Here is a 17,917-nt window from a genome sequence, read left to right as displayed (position 1 = left end):
ATGTAAAATGAATAACAAATTAGCCCATCCTAGATGTCAGATCAGATAGTAGCAGCTCTACTGATATGGTCAGCCATGTTTGATTCTGATACATGTTCTAGGCCAAAATTAAAGGGTGTGTGTGTATATATATATATATATATATATATAGAGAGAGAGAGAGAGAGAGAGAGAGAGAGAGGGAGAGGCAGCTGTGCTGAAAACAGAACTCTTGTTCTTCAAATCATGGGGCCAAGAGACAATAACATTTATATTTATAGCCACAACAGCTGACATAGTTTTCAAACTCAAACTAGGACTCAAAGACAGACTAAGATTACTGCTTGTGAAAAAAGTAACTTTTGAAGTCATATTGGAATTACAACTTCAAACATAACTCCCCACACATGTCCTCTCCCTTTTGACGCTAATCGTACCCTCCTCTACTTTATTCCATAAAAAGCCCGAGGGTTCTGTGGTTTCTGATTTTCGGCATATTAGCCTGTTAATAGTTCTTCTCCTCCAAATTCCTCACTAAGCTTCTTCCTAACCACCTGAAGCTGTTTTTAGCTTCTGCTATCTCATCATGACAAGGGTGGACCTTCGTGCAATGGTTGGTAGACCACAGTTGTAGCCTGAGCTCAAGGTACTGAAGCAGCCACTCAGCAAAAATTGCTTAGGGTAAGGCTACGTAGAAAAATGCCCCCCCCTCCCCTCCCCCGGACTTTGCTTGTGTGCATGGTAGAAGATCTCGCTCTTGAGCAAGATCGAGCAAGATCTCAACCATCTCAGCAAGATCTCGGTCGAGATATGTGATTTTTTGGTGTCAACTCAATGGCCCATCTCATTGGGTTTTAGGGTCCCAATTGGGCTTAAACTCGGTATTTAACCTATTTAAGGCCTTTTGAATACATTAGTGGCCTTGGATTTGTCAAAAAACAACCCCAAGTATGATTTCTAAGTCTACCCATCATGTGAAACCGAAATGTTGTAGGTTTAGGGAATGCAAGGTTATACAACATGTAATATAGAACCTTTAAGGCATATAAATGAAAAACAAGTGTATCAAATGCATCAAATAACTTAAATGTCATCAAAGTTCCATCCATATAAGTATCACAATCTCAATTTTCAAGAATAGAATAATAAAATTATACAACCATTAGAAGTTCTATATAAGTCATTAAATCATAAGTTCATAAGACAAGCAGAAAATGATTGATCTTCCTTTGATGTTGTAGACGTGCTAAGAGTAGTTGTAAGTGAAAATCCAGCTGAAATCCCCAAAAAAAGGGGCAAAAATTGAGAGTTCCAGCGAGATATGGCGAGATCCAGGGCAAGATATCCCAACACTCTGCTCTCGATCTCCATCTCGTCTCGCTTCTTTGAAAAAGCGAGATATCTCGCGAGATCTCCCACCATGCTTGTGTGGGAAACCTTCGGTACTAGGTTCACCCTTACCTCACCATTACACTCAACTTTCGTTCCTCTAGGACAGGTTATGGATATGTCATTGTTCCAAAGGAAACTCTCCATTACTTGGCTCGCAAGAAACGTAGATCTGGATTTGTGGCTCTTAAGCTTGACACGGGCAATACTTATTATCAAACTTGATGGAGCTTTCAATAGGGATTTTTAAGTTATTTGAATCTGGAGATCTCTGGTGCAACTTGGTGGAGGCTTTTATTTCCTCTACCTCATACTCTATAAGGCTTAACAAAAGTCTTTTTATGTATTTCTTGGCTTCTCAAGGGCTCCAACAAGGATGCCCTTTAAGTCCTTGCTTGTTCTTGTGGTTATGGAAGTTTTGTCTAGGTTTCTTAACGAACTTCAGACCTTTGGCCTCTTTAAAGGGACTCAAGTTGCCGGGGAATGCACCACAAGGTTTCCTGCGTCTCTTTTTTGGTTATGATACTTTTATCTTTTGCTGAGCTTCTAAGGAGGAATTTCTGACCATCAAATCCGTTTTAGAGCTGTTTGGCAATCTTTCAGGTCAAGAGGTTAACCTTGGGAAGAGAAAAAAAAAATTAGCAAGAATGTCTTCTGAGGATAGGTTCATGCTCTATGGTGTGATCAGAATCAAAGAAATGTCAAGAAAAGCAATCTATTTGGGTGCAAATTTATTCCACTCAATATCAAAGGTAAGAGATTTGGAGCCTCTAGTGGCCAGGCTGAGGGAGAAGCTTGCTGGATGGAAAAGCAACATGTTATCCAGTGCAAGGAGGAAAATTCTTATACAATCAGTGTTATAGGCTATGCCCTCCAGTCCTTTCAATGCAATGCTTTTTGTTCCCCAGGTAAATCTGCAGGAATATTGATGCTGTTAGGTCACATTTTTTGAATGGGAACTCTAGTGGTAAGGGAAACCTTTCTCTAATTATTAAGGTAGGTTATCTTCTTTAGTGGTGAAGAGTCCCTGTGGGCTCAAGTGCTGAAGGCTCAAGTGCTGAAGGCTCCTTATTTTTGTAACTTGTCCACTTTTTTATCCCAAGGCTTTGACGAAGGGAAGAACTTGGATTTGGAAGAGTATTGCTCACAATTTGTCTTGGCTCTATAAAATAGTTTTCTCCTCTTGTTGAGTCCGGTTACTCAACTTCTTCTTTATTTGACCCTTGAGCCCCTACAATCCGTGGCCACAATCTTGTTTCTTAATACAAACCTGGTTTTAATTATTGTCTCTGAGTTGCTAAGTGTGGTGGGGAAATAATGGAACCTAGCTAATATCCCTTAATCAATTACACCTGAATTTTTTGAGTTCTTTAATCATCTTCGCCTCTCTAACAATAGTGATAGGTAGATTATTGCTTCTCTAAGCATTGTTCCTTATTCACTAAATTGACTGCTCAATATATCAATAGTGTGATTCTAGGTGCTTCAAATTTAAATTCTTGGTGGAAGGGTTTTTCTGAAGGCGTTCTAATTTATCTAATTTTAAAGTGTTTCCTTTTTGGTGTGTCTTGAATGCAAAGCTCCAGTTAAGGCCATCATGGTAAGAAATCTCGGCCTCAAGTCAGTCAGCCAGAAAACCAATATCTTGGCAGGGAAAAGGTAGAAAAATTGGGGCTAACTCGAGGGCCCATCTCAGGGGGTCAAGGGTTAGGTTGGGCTGAAACTTGGTATTTAGACTATTTCAGGCCTTCTAAACACACTGGTGGTCTTAGATTTGTGAGAAAACAAGCCTACGTATGAGTTCTAACTCGACCCTAAGTTAGAAACCGAAATGCTGAAGGAATGAACATGCAATCTTATCTTATAAAATATGAAATGCAAAACCATAAATTCATATCAATGAAAACCAAGTGATAAGATACATCAAATAACTTAAACTATTCATAACATAGTATTTGGAAGAAAAAAAATTTGGGAAAAAGTTCTTGCTTGAAGAACACATTAAAATACCCTTGATTGAAGTCGTTTTGTTGTTGTAGATGAGCTAAGGACTCCTTAGAAGTCTTGCAAGCGAAAATCCAGCAAGATTCCAGTTAGAACTACGCCAAAAATGAAGAACACAGCACTGGTGTCGAGACAAGACCAAGAGGAGTTGAGTGAAATAAGGAATCTCATCTCAATTCGAGCAAGATTGGGTAAAAAGGGGGCGAGATGGACCAAGATCTCAACTCGACCGAGAAGGCGAGAACTAGGATGGGTTTTGGTATTTTATGGCATGTATCTAATATTGGCACGACCTCTTGGAAAACCAAGATCTCGGCCCAGATCTTACAAGATCTTCTACTATGAAGGCCATTATTTCTCAATCATGGTTCGAGAACTCACCCCCGCCCCCCAACCATCTCACTGGCCAAACAACCAAGATCTCGATGAGTTGTGGTAATTTTTTTCTCCCACCTCAATAGCCCAACTAAGTAACTTATAAAAGGTCTTTTAGGCTAAGACTTGCTGTCCAGTCTATTTTAGGACTTCTAAAGACAATGGAGGCCATAGGTTTGATAAAAATATATATGAATTCCTTTTCATCTCCAACTTTAAATTCCCTGCACTAAAGATGCACGCTTATAAATCTATTGTACACTTCATATTCTTAATTTTTATGAATACATTAATGTTCATGATGCAACATTTCCAATTACTAATCATACTACAGAAATGTGAACGGTAACCTAGGAAATTATTCTTCCTATTTTTTGGGCCCCAAATCTAGCTTGCGAGGTGATGAAAAAAAGGAGATGTTGTTCTATATGGGAGTTTAAAAATAATGTATGATTTTATTATTTATTAACTGAGATAATTATATAATCAGATTTTTAATTTGGAAAGGATATTTAGGATTAGTTTTAAATTGCTAAGAGTACTAGTGGGATCAGTTTTAGTTAGTTTTAAAGTGCCATGGTACCCATTGTAGTTGTTTTCTCATTAGAGTGCCACTTTCATTATTTAAACACTAGTAATCAGCTTATTAAGGAGGGGATGGAAAAGATTAGGGCTGCAACAGGGTCGGGCTAGGCTGGGCTTTTGCAATCCCGAGCCCCGCCCTATATATTCTAATCTAAGTCAATTCCCGCCCTGACCCTAATTCAAGGCCAAGGATTATTGTCCCTAACCCTAAACCCTACAGGCCAAGCCAAGCACATTCCCACCTTGATTGGCCCTATCCCCTGTCCCTAGCCCTGATTGGCCCTGTCTTTGGCCCTGCCCCTAGCCCTAGCCCTGGCCTTGATTGGCCCTAACCCTGTCCCTGCTCCTAATTCATTAAGATCAAGCATCAGGGACAAAATTAGGGACAGGATTAGGACTAGAATCAAGGCCAAAATCAGGGCTAGGGTAAGGGCCAAAAATCAAGGACGGGTTGAGACAGACGGGCCAAAGAGAAATCCCAGGCCTCCCCTTGGCCCTAGTTATGGCTAGAATATTTTGGCCCTAGCCCGCCCTCAGGGCCAAAATTTTGAGCCCAAGCCCTATTTGGGCTCAAGGCGGGCTTAGGGCGGCGGGTTAGCGCCGTCAGGGCCAAACTTGCACCCCTAGAAAAGATGAATCAAATCTTGAGCTTTTTACATTTGTAGTCCCCTCTCCCTTCTCCCTCTCCTCTTCCCTGCTTCTTATTTTGAGTGTTCCTCTCACTCTTCCTCTGTTACAACTCTGAGTCTCCTCAGGTTTCTTGTTTTGTTCTTCCCAATTCTGTCCCACATTAATTGGCATTAAATGCTAAACTTTGGTAAATCTCAAATCTCTCGTAAATTCTACAACATTCTTATCTCTGTTTCGTATTTTTCTTCTCCTCCCTAAAATCTTTCTTTCTATTATGTCCCTTCCTTTTTATTTCCTCTAATTTCTTTCCCCAACGGTTGTGAACGAATAATGCTGCAACAACCCATCAAATCCTGTTTTTGCAATGCCGATCGAGTGAGGTAGATTCTTTTCTCTATGAAACTCGAGGATGAGTTTTTTATGAGACGAAAAATCTGATGCAACATAACCAGTTACTTTTGATGCTACAGTAACTTGAACAATATGCTAGGAGATTATTCTTCCTATTTGGTGGACCCTAAATCCAGATTCTAAGGAGATAAAATAGGATTTGCATTAGACTTTTAAAGATAATGTAGGATTTTATTATTTATTTATGAGATATTTATGTAATCAGATTTTTAATTTGGGTAGGATACTTAGGATAATTAGTTAGTTTTAGAAAGCTAAAAGTCCTAATAAGATCAGTTTTGGTCCATTTTAGACTGCCAAGAGTCCTGCTATAGTTGTCTTATTATTGAAGTATGTCTCTTCTATTAATAAGATCAGCCTCAACCTTCTCTCTCTCCTCTTCTCTTCTTTTTTGAGTGTTCTTCTCCCTCTTCCCTTGCTACAATTCTAAGTCTCCTCAGGTTTCATTCTTGTTTCTTTCTTCTGTGTTCTGTCCCCCCCCCCCCCCCATCAGTTCAAGACTTGAAAAAAATATAATATATCATACACTGCATATGTTCATCATCGAAGTTCAAATTACAAAGTTCATATGACATGACGGGTATAAATTACAATAAAATTCTGAGACCTTATCAAGATATCTGAGATATCGGTGAGATCTTGACGAGAATTCGAGATATATCCAAGATATAACCAAGGTGGCCAAGATATTATCAAGATATCTGAGATACATGAAATATGTCCGAGAGATACATGATATGAGTGAGATCTCAGCATATGTAAATTTTTCATCTCACCACTCGTCTTGTCTCACCTAGCTAAAAAAGTGACATATCTCGTGAAATCTCAGCAAGACCTTGTGAGTTCTCGAACCATGCTCTAAATGGACCTCAACAGATCTCAGTTGTGTGATTAGTGGAATATATGCCACGTCTATCTGGCATCTTTTCCTTTCATGTGAATGGACTAAGCGCTTACGGGCACTAGGGCTTCTTAGGTTGAGAACTTAATATTTCTTTAATCGATAGTTACTTCATATTTATTGGTCTCTTCATGTACATAAGACCTTTGACAATTTAACTCTAAGATGGTTTTTCTCTGTTTTGGTTTTACTTGTTTCTTTATTTGGGATATGAGAATCCAATATCACAGCAAGATGTGCCCTTCTCCATGCAAGGTGATGTTTAACATACAGTTCAGCTCTCAAATGTTTTGTGTCAATTACATTTCTATTTTGGCTATTTCAAATTGTGGTATGAATTCCAAATGAGTTTAAAACTAGAATGCTGTAAAAGAACCAAGGACTGAATGTAATCCATTTATTAGGGTGCTGCAGCCTGCTTGGCAAGAGTTCTAGGGGCTTTCCCTAACCTCAGTCTTCCAACAGGTGTGGGACTCCAAACTCACATCATATACTCTATGTGAATCATCAATACTACGCGAACGTCGTAAGACTCCCTAAACTTGTGGAACTCGCATCAGAGTCAACGTAGGAGGGGGCTGGCCGTTTATACTTTTTGAGCTCCTTCGCCCGTGTTAAAAGCAAAAGGTTCGCCCTCGAAGACCTTAACACATGAAAATCGATCACAGGTTCAGACAAAGGAGAGTAAGAGTGAAAACCTTAACTCTACCTCTAACTGTACCCATGCATAAGACTTGACTTCCTCATACCTAAGGAGTGAACAATTTAAACAAGACGAAATGGAGAAAGGGAGACCCTCCGGTAGGGTAGAAGCATAGTGGGACGAGGCCCAAAAGCATCGACTAGTCAATCTAGTAACTCAAGTAAACGGAATAGGTTAAAGGGCTTTCCCTAAACCCTTCCCCATCTTCCTTGTTGTCTAACCATACAACAAGGTGTGTCAGGTCCTCAACAAAGCAACAACAATAATTGTCCCAACTAAATAGGGTCGGCTAGATGGATTCTTTCTTTCCAATCAGCTCTATTTAAGGCCATGCTAGATACAAGGCCTAAGCTATGCATATCTTTTCTCACCACTTCTCTCAAGGTCATCTTAGGTTTGGCCCCTAGTTTTTCTAATTCCTTCAATCTAGATTATATCACTTCTCTATACAGGGGCATTTACAGGCCTCCATTGAGCAGCCATGCTGCCTCAAACGACTTTCTGGTAGATTTATTACTTATTGGAGCTACTCCCAGATTAACTCTAATATAATTGTTGGTGCAGATTTCACCGAGGTCTGTGAACCAAGAATCTCGCACCAAACACTCAGATCTAATCAATCTGGTTCGAACTCACACTTCCTGCAAGATGAATGAAGCTGTTAAAAACGGAGCCGATTAGCTGGATCGACGTTCCGTCTACGACGATCAAGTCAGTAGTTGATCGAAAAGTAGTGTTTCAAAGCTCACTAAGAGCTCCCCGAGGAGCTTTAATGGAAAATAAGCGGGAATAGTGTGAGCTTTTGTGAGAATTTGAATGTCTTACCTTTTGTGAGTATCTTGTCCCTATTTATAGGCTTTTCACGTGACTCTTCATTGCTAATGGTCGTCGGAGTGGAAAGTTCGGATCGGATGGTCATGATTCGAGCAAACCTGTAAAATGACTTGTATCATTAGCTGAATCCGGTCGAACGGTCATAAACCGGAGTTAGGGTAATTTATTCGTAAAACGAGCCCCCAAGCCTGTTGATCAGATTGAAATTAAATTGAGACTCTTGTCAGGAGGTTTTGATCTTTCCTCTGACCAATAAATTACTTTTTGCTTAATCATCCCTGATTCGCTTTAGTCAAGCGTAGGCTGTGAGAACTCTTCAGTACTTGAGCTCATCTTCAGTTATGAAGGATTATTTGGACGCTGAGTTCATCCTTCAGTTGAGAGAGTTCATCAAAAATTATGAGTTCAATCTATAGCATTGTAGAGCTCATCAGAATTCTGAGCTCATCTGTCAACCTGTGGAGCTCATCAGAAACATCCGAGCTCAGCCCTCAATCAAATTAGTTCATCAGAGATTCTGAGGTCAATCTATAGCTTTGTAGAGCTCATCATTTGATCTTGGGAGTTCATCGGGTATCGTTCAATTCAACTCAGTTGGAGAGATCATCAATGGATACTGGATTCAATCAGAGCCATTCCCTTTGCATCTGCCTTTTGAAGTTAATTGTTATCGCTTAAGCATTCAACCCAAGATGTTAATTTTGATCTTATCCTCCACATGGCGAAGTTCTGACTCATCAACGTTTGAACTTCTAACACCGTCGAAATTAATTTCTGAAATTGTAATTTTGATTTTCCAAAATCCGGATCATGGTTTACGGCCTGACCTTCATTGAAAAGTGAGTTTTTCTCCTCTTGGGAAAGTAGTCAACCATTATAATCATCAAACAACTGTACTCAGCCCCCAAACAATTTCGAGTATCAGCTGAAAATCTTCATCCATCAGCCTTTTTCATCCCTTCATAAATGCAACCCCTCGGTTTTTATAGACGCTATCCTCTCTTTGACGCACGATTCCAGATGTTATTTACTCTCCATCGCATGATTCCAATGCTTTTTCTCAACTTCCTATGTCATCCACGTGTCTAGTTGTGTTGTTCCCAAATTAAGTGATTAATTTCATACGTCAATTCCGATCGATCCATGACCTTTCATTCGAATCATCGTATATCTTCCCTCCAAATTTCAAGAGTTTCCAATCACATTACTTCACTCCTTATATTTATTTGCTCTTCGTCACCTCTCTTCTTCCATAACCTTCCTTCGACCTCTCTTAACTTCTTAAGTTGTCTGCAACTTATCTCATCATTTTTCTTAAACATCATTCGAGTCTCTGAGTCTTTATTCTCCTCCTTTTTTTTTTCTCATGGATCATTCCATCAATCCTTCTAGTTCAAGTTCTTCTAGTAAAGTGGGAGCCCCTTCAAATGTTGGCTCTGAAAAAACCCTAAGTGTTCCTCCTTCTTACCAAACTCCGCCAGATTGGGAACCTATCCCTTATGCCCATGATGAGGCGATAGTTCCTTATCAGCCCTTAGACATTACAAAAGAGAAGAAGAAGAACCCGAAATATGCTGGGCCAAAGTGGTATCCTTCCAAGATTAAGAAGTCTGAACTGCCTTCTTACTTGCGGGATTACTGTTTTCCTCCTGAAGTTAGAGCTTGGGTCCCAGGACCTTCTGACTATCCCTATACCACTGACCCTGGACTCATTGATGTTTATCTTAGTCACCTTGAGTTTGGATTCAGAATTCCTCTAATTCCTATAGTTCAATCTCTTCTTGATTATTACCGCATTTGTCCTTGCCAACTTACTCCAAATAGTTGGAGACTTGTTTACTGTTTTTTTGCTTTCATTCAGAAAATGGGGCACATCCCCTTTGTTGAACTCTTCAAAAATTATCACACCCTGAAAGTGGGAAGTGAGCATGGCTACATTCATTTTTCCAGAAGAACTTGCATTGCTAATGAGTTAGGCAGCTATTCTATTTTTTCTGATTCTTCTATCCGTCATGACAATAAGGGGTGGAGATAAAAGTATTTCTTTTGTGCCATTGCTCTTCCAAATACCGCTCTCGGTGGAGTCTGCATACCCAAGATTCTTTCCTTTCTCTGAATCAGTGTCCTGTTCTCAGTGAATATGACCAACATACTTGGAATTTGATTCCCACTGGAGAACCGATTGATTTGAGTGATTTCAAGACTGATGAAGGACTGCCCAGTCATGGCCTTCTTCCAGGTACATTCCTCCTTTTTCCCACAGTTAAGTTGTGCATACTCCTTTACTATTTCTCTGTTTTGATCTGACACCTTCTTCAGGAATAGGGGTTTGGAAAGCCACCAGCATTGCTAAACTTCAAAAAGTTGTTCATGAAGAAAAGGAGACTAGGTCCAAGTCTAAGAAGAGAAAAAGGAAAGAAAAACATTCCTTCGATTGTTCGACGGATAAACACAGTTCTGATGAGACCCAAAAAAAAGGAAACCCAGAAATGTAAAAAAGAAAGTTGTTGAAGAGAAGGATCAAGCTAATCAGGAGAAGGCTGATCAAGAAAATGTTGACTTTGAAAGTACTGATGTGAGAATTGTTAAGGAAGTGGTTGATGAGAATCTTGCAGGAAAAGCAAGAACCTCAAGGAGGAGACTTTGCTCCATGGGTCCCTCCTCAGGTCAAGAATTGACCGCGACCAAGAAGAGCAAAGGTAAAAAGGTTCTTATGTCATCCTCTGCCAAGAAAAATGTTGAACCCAAGAAAAAGAGTGTAGAAAGAGCCACCGAATCTGTCCAGTCTCCAGACCATGAAATTTCTACTCCCCCAGTTTCAGCTCATCCTTCTGATGGTGATAAACTCCCCTTTGAAAAAGTGGTTGAACCTGGCAATCAAGGTGACGAGTTTTTTGACTATTTGATTGATCAACTGAAGAAAATGGCTGAAGAAATTGTTACTCATGCTGCAGGTGAGATTATTGAGCGGAAATGACTTTGGCCCTTCTTTTGAAAAAGCCCTTGAGGAGAATATTGCTCCCAATGATAATGTTCCTGATGTTGTAGCACCTGTTTTGGATGTTATTCCACCTATTTTAGATGTTATTCCACCTGTTCCTGTCTTAGATAATGCTGTCCCAGATGTAGTTCCCAATGTTGATGTTGTTCCAGATGCCATTGGAGACCATGCTCCAGATGTTCCAGATATTGCTCCCCCAGTCTTTAATATGCAGGTTGATCCTCCTGCTGAATCCAAAAGCCAAGAAAATATAGCAGCTGAAGTGGTCGACTTTCAAGTTGCTTCTAATGATGTTGCTTTAATTCCCAATCCTCATAAGATAGTTGAAGTTGCTGCCCATCACCCAGTCAATCCTGGCTATATTGAAGATACTCAAAGCATTGCTGATTCTGAGGATCATTTTAATCCCTCTTGGAATTTTCACAAGTTAGGTTTTGTATGTTTTAAGGCTTCTAGGGTTGAGTATGGAATGATTCAAAAGTTTGGTTAGGCTAGAACTAACTCTGATTTTGTCGTTTTACAATTTCAGAAGAATTAATCGTTTAAGGCTATGGTTCAAACTAGGTTTCTTACTTGGCTTAGGACTCTTGGTTAGGGTTAGGGCTTCTCATCCGATTGGGTTGAAATTAGGACAGAGGGTCAGTAGGATTAGGGGGATGATGTTCCTAAAGTTTGGGACAGATCTAACGGCTAGATTGCTGTAGATCTGACTTTGAATTTTAGGTCTAAGAAAAAGTTCGAAAATTCCAAAAATATTCTGGAAAATAAAAGGAAGAATATGAAAAGGTGAGGAGAAACCTGCGGTGGTCTAGAAGAAGAGGGAGGGGGATAGGAAGGGGCTGGGGAGGGATTAGGGTGTCATAGGAATGAGGGCAGGGGGTGGGGTTGTACTTACTTGATGAAGGCTGTTGTGGTTGTAATGGCTGCTGGAATTATTGAAGACTGTAGAGAGAATTCTTGAACCTTGAAGAAGTTTGAAGGAAGGTACTGAATATTGAAGAACTTACTAAAAATCTGCCAAGGCCCCCCCCCCCAACAGGAACCCGGGGGTCCTCAACTCAATAACTTTTTATTCGATAATCAGACCAGAAGAATTACAAAGAAAAACTAGGCTATTTATAGCCTACTAAACGACTCTAACACTAAGTAGGATTCCATAACAAACTAGGATCCCACCACATAACATGGACTCTTCAATTGGAATCTAAAAAGATACAACAACAACAACAACAACAACAATAAGCCTTTTCCCAACTAAATGGGGTCGGCTACATGGATTCTTGCCCTCCAATCGGTTCTATTCAAGGCCATGCTAGATACAAGGCCTAAGCTATACATATCCTTTCTCACCACTTCTCCTAAGGTTATCTTAGGTCTACCCCTAGCTCTTCTAGTTCCTTCAATATGGATTATATCACTTCTCCGAACAGGAGCATTTATAGGTCTCCGTTGAACATGGCCGTGCCACCTCAAACGACTTTCTCTAAGCTTATCACTTATGGGAGCAACTCCCAGACCAACTCTAATATGATCGTTTCTTATCTTATCCATCCTAGTTTTGCCACTCATCCATCTTAGCATCCTCATTTCTGCTACACTGAGTTTATCTATATGATTCTTTTTAACAGCCCAACACTCTGCACCGTACATCATAGCTGGTCGGACAACGGTCCTATAAAATTTTCCTTTAAGCTTTAATGGAATACGCCGATCACATAAGACCCCGGATGCACCTCTCCACTTCATCCACCCTATTTTAATTCTTTGGGAAACCTCATCTTCTAAATCACCTCTTTTACTTATGATTGAACCTAGGTACCTAAAACAATCACTCTGAGGAATCTCTTTATCGTCAAGTATCACCACTTCATCATCTGCCCGATCATGACTAAAGTTACAAACTAGATATTCTGTCTTCGATCTACTAAGTTTAAAGCCTTTTGATTCCAAAGCTACTCTCCATGATTCTAATTTGGTATTAATCCCCACTTGGGTCTCATCAATCAACACAATATCATCTGCAAAAAGCATACACCAAGGGACCTCATCTTGAATGTCTTTGGTTAATTCATCCATTACCAGTGCAAATAGATATGGGCTTAAAGTTGACCCTTGATGTAGCCCAACTGTTATCGGGAATTCATTACTTTGTCCCCCCATTGTTCTAACACTAGTCACCGAACCATCATACATATCCTTAACTATATCTACATATTTACTTGCAACACTTCTTTTCTCTAGTACTTGCCAAATTAACGCTCTAGGGACTCTATCATAAGCTTTTTCTAGGTCAATAAATACCATATGAAGGTCTTTCCTACATTCTCTATACCTTTCCATAAGTCTCCTAATTAAGTAAATAGCCTCCGTTGTAGATCTTCCCGGCACAAACCCAAATTGGTTCTCCGTAACTGTAGTTAAGTGTCTTAACCGGGTTTCAATTATTCTCTCCCATAATTTCATCGTATGGCTCATCAATTTAATGCCTCTATAGTTATTACAACTTTGAATATCTCCTTTATTTTTGTAAATTGGAACCACAACACTTCTCCTCCAATCATTTGGCATTTTCCCTGTGCTCATAATCTTATTAAACAACTTAGTCAACCAAACTAGTCCATGGGTTCCTAAGCTCTTCCATACTTCAATTGGGATTTCATCAGGACCTTGTGTCTTGCCGAGTTTCATCCTCCTTAAGGCTTCTTTTACTTCGGACATCGAAATTCTACGTATATAAGTTCGGACACCGAGTGCCTTGGTGAAAAGTGTAATCGTCCGAAACATAAGTGCTTGAAGAATGCTCATTTAGTAAACTAGAGAAATAGGTTTCCCATCTTTTCTTAATATCCTCCTCACAAACTAATACTTTACCATCTCCATTTTTAATACATCTAACATGGTCAAGATCTCTACTCTTCCTATCCCTCATCTTAGCTATCTTATAAATAGATTTTTCCCCTTCCTTTGTGCCCAACTTATTGTATAACTCTTCATACTTCCTTTCCCTTGCTTTTCCCACAATTTTCTTAGCTTCATTTCTATCTAACCTATACCTTTGAAGATCCTCAACATCCTTAGTTCTTTGCCATGTCTTAAAACTAGCTTTTTTATTCCTAATGGCAGCTTGAACCTCACTATCCCACCACCACGTCTCTCTATAAGAATGGATCTTTCCTTTTGATTCACCTAGAACATCTTTAGCCACTTTCTTAATACACATAGCCATCTCATTCCACATTGCATTGGTATCCCCTTTAAAATCCCATTTTCCTTGTTTGACTACTTCATTAATGAAGGATTTAGAGTACTCTCCTTTCAAATTCCACCATCTTATTCTGGGATAGTTTACCTTGGACCTTTTATGTGTTCTTGGGACTAAGCACATATCCAAGACCACAAGTCTATGTTGTGCAGTTAAGCTTTCCCCCGATATCACCTTGCAATCCTTGCACAACAATCTATCAGTCCTTCTAGTTAGGAAGAAATCTATTTGGCTTCTATGCTATCCACTTTTGAAAGTAATTAAATGCTCATCTCTCTTTTTGGAATCTAAAAAGATACATGCTGAAAATAAAACGTAACTTTCTCAAACTCTAATAAGCACATGCCTGAATTCTATTTTAATTAAAATTCTAATGGCACATGTGCTAAAGTTTAAGATAACCAAGGACTCAATAACTAACTCAAAACAAACTCTAATCAAAGAAAAACTCCTAAAAGATAAGAACCCACCTAAAAGATAGGATCCCTCTTTGTAAAAGAGTCTTATCTTATCCACAACTTAACCAACTCAAACACAACTCAAACTAGACTTTCTAACTGACTGAAACTCTTCCGAAAATAAAGATCAAACTCTGAAAATATAAACCAGCCACTAAATTAGGGCTAAAGTGACCAAAATACTCCTCCTAGAGGGTTTGGCCAGCTTGCTTGGGTGGCCTTGGGGCCCACTTTATGGTTCAGCCAAGGGGTTCACTGTGTTCACATCAAGAGCCCAACCGAATATGGCTTTGGATGCTCTTCAACCAGTAGCCTAGCCCTTTGTAACACTACTTCAAAGATAATGTTCGCACAGCACCCATTATGATGGCTCTTACTACTGACTTACCAGCCCTTAATCGAGTATGGAAGAGGCTGCTCCTCCTCCAATCTTCATCTTCAATTTTTTATGCAAGAATCTTTGCAAGGATGTTCATGGTTGGTCTGTGGTTGCAAATATCGTCATGAGGGGTGATATGATTCACCCTATCCATAGACCAATTGATGTAAACCACGGAGGATGGGAAGGAGTTGTCAAATCTAGGGCAAATCCAGGGTTTTGGTCTTGGTTTGGGTGAATTTGATGGGTCATGGGAAATTCATTGGAGGATCTATGAGATATTTCCCAAACTCTCTCTTCTTGCCTTATTGTCTTCTTCTTTTCTTTATTTTTTCTTCATTTATTTCCTTTCTGGCTTCCTTCCTTTGTCCTTTCTTCTTCGCTTTTTCTCCTTTCTTTTCTTCTTTTTCTGAATTTCTTTTCTTTTCTTTTCTGTCTTTACCACCAGAACAGAGCACCCAGAGAGAAGGAGGGTTTTGGGGGGCACCAAAGGGGCTGGGAGGGCTGGGAAGGGTTCTAGGGCAGTTGAGGGGTGGGAGGGTAGATATGGGCCTGAATTAACTACGCGAAAGGGCTGAAGGGGCTGCGCGTGCTGCAGGGGGGGGCTGCCTTGTGAAGAAACAGGGCAGGGCAGGGCAGGGGAGGGTTGCAATGAGTTGGGGAATGCTGGAATTACCAGAAGAAGCTCGAAGCTGAATATGGGATTGCAGGATTTAATGATGAAAACTGAAAATAGCAATCTAGACAACCACAGGGTCCCCCTCAAAGGAACCCTGCCAATTACCTCCTTGGTTGTAAACTCCCAATATTTTATTCATCAAAAATGATTTGCTCTGTGGTAAACTTGAGAATTTATAGCCTTTACAAGACTAGAAGACAAAATCAAATTCAAATCCAGACTTCAACCTGAATTCCTTAATCAATTAACTAACTCTACTAAAGTAAGAAACTTAATTGGAACTCTTAAAATCATATTAGGATCCCAACTGGAATACTTAACTAAATAAAGGGGGGGGGGGAAGCCTAAAGAATTAAAATACCCCTAGAGGTGTGCGGATGGGCCTGGAAGTACTAGGCTCTCTTGCAGCTCTTGTTGGGCCTCTTTTTGCTGTTCACGTCACTTCAATAACAGTCAAAAGAAAAAGGCACAAACTAGGCAAGACCTCAATCCAGCTCATGTCTGACCAAGTTCTCAAACTAATGGATAAAATTGGGCTTAAGTTCTAACTTTGATTAGATAAGTCTAGTATGGACTAAGTGACATAACACCCAAGGGCTCAAACAAACTAAAAACTAACTGAAGGACCCATTGCATGGCTGCTGAATGCCTGTTCAAGAAATAGCCATGGGCTGGTTAGCTGGGCTGGCTGCTGTAACTTAGCTGTTCCATTACTGCTTGGTAGCCCTTCCCAGTAGGCTAATTGACAAACTCCAATCTGGTTTGATCACTATTCAGCCAGAAATTTAATTTCTCATTATCTCTCAGTTCAAAATTTTTTGTTCATTGTCTTGCTTTTACATAAATCATTTCAGTAAATCGTATCTTGAATTTTAACCCTAGAGCTTGAGCTTCTAGCTTGCTGTTACAGATCCTCACTAATGGTTCTGTCAGTAGCTAGCTGATCTTGGACAACAAGAGGGCAAACCTGAATTAAAATTGGAACCTAAACCAATTCTCTTTCTCAAAATATCAACAAATACCCCCCTACAGCACGGTTTCAAATCTAGCAAACAAGAAAATGCCAAGGACATTCTGTCTCACTCAAGTAAATATATTTACTTTAAGAGATTAGCAGTACTTAATGGAGGAGGAGGAATCTATCTTCAACTTCTAAAACTGATTGAAGAATTTAATCCTATAAACATGGTGCCTTCGCCTGTTTAAAATAACTAGTACGCTCAAAAGATAGCATATTTCACTTGTACTCAAAAGATGGCATACTTTACTGGTAGCCTAGTCATTCTTCTACAAAAGAAGAAGATTCTCAACATAACTTGCGAAAACTAACAATACAGCATTAATGGTCCAAAGAAAAGGATTAACAAAATTTGAACTTTGAGCACAAACCGCGACAAAGTCCCCCAAGATTCAAATTTTTCTAACTTATCAACTGAAATGAAACAAACCTGACATTGAATTCAGTAAGTGCATTGTATCAAAATCAAATAGACCGATCTTTTTCGTCGTCATTTAAAATTAAAAACGTCGATATCGATTAAAGTGACAATTTATCAGAAAAGTCAATCGAAATTGGGGCAAACCATTTTTCTTTGGCCTCAAGAAGATGACGCTGCTTAGACGGATCGGAGCCAGATGCCTCATCATCCTCCTGAATGCCTCTCCAACGGTCCAACAACTCCCTTCTGGTAGCAATCCTCTTCGCCATGTAAAACTTTTTGAGGAAATTAGGGTTTTCTCAAAACATGCAAAGAAGTTCCAAAAGAAGCATGGGAACTCTAAGCATGAAAAACTAATACAATAGTTCATACGATGAAAGAAGGCATTAAACGGGAAATGGAAGTACTATCAGGAAGGGAAAAGGAGAAGGGAGAAACGCAAGGAATGAAGGGTGTGACCGATGCCGATTTGGCTGTTCCGCGCCTTTCAGTGACGGATTTGCCCCTCAAGGGTATGATGTTTAAGGCGCATTCTACAAAGCTATCCGCCTGGCGGGAAATAAAAATATTTTTTTGCTAAAGATTTATTCAAAGATTCAACCGTGGAAAGGAATCTGTGTACCCTCAGGCCTCAACTACAAGAAAAACCTTCATTTTTTTTTTTTTTTCCTTTTGGTAAACAAAGGACTTCATTAAATTACCCAGTTACACAGCTAGATAGGGTCAACGCATCAGTCCCGGAACGTGGAATGTGGCAAAATTAACCTACCCGAGATAGACAAGGTCATCCTTGTCAAAACATCTACCATAGCATTAGATGCCCTTAGAAGAAACTTAAAATTACATAAGTCAAACTAAGCACATAAGCATAAAGTATCATCTAACACA

At 39.7% G+C, this 17,917-nt stretch overlaps 1 protein-coding gene across 1 annotated transcript in view; it reads right to left on the bottom strand.

The window, feature by feature from the left end:
- The window catches only part of LOC149018704 (P-loop containing nucleoside triphosphate hydrolases superfamily protein), a 101,331-nt gene extending 83,666 nt beyond the window's left edge, over positions 1–17,665 (bottom strand). Inside the window, exon 1 of the mRNA XM_089152862.1 lies at positions 17,174–17,665. Within this exon, the coding sequence (XP_089008988.1) occupies positions 17,174–17,298 (125 nt within the window). The 5' untranslated portion in view covers positions 17,299–17,665. The remainder of the gene's footprint in view (positions 1–17,173) is intronic.
- Positions 17,666–17,917: the final 252 nt, after the last annotated feature.

Source organism: Hakea prostrata, chromosome 4 (genome assembly GCF_041222555.1).
Source record: "Hakea prostrata isolate BN-2017 chromosome 4, UWA_Hpros_2, whole genome shotgun sequence".
In the NCBI taxonomy this organism is placed as follows: Eukaryota; Viridiplantae; Streptophyta; class Magnoliopsida; order Proteales; family Proteaceae; genus Hakea; species Hakea prostrata.
Note: the sequence above shows the minus strand (reverse complement) of the source record. Positions and strands in the feature narration are given on the sequence as shown.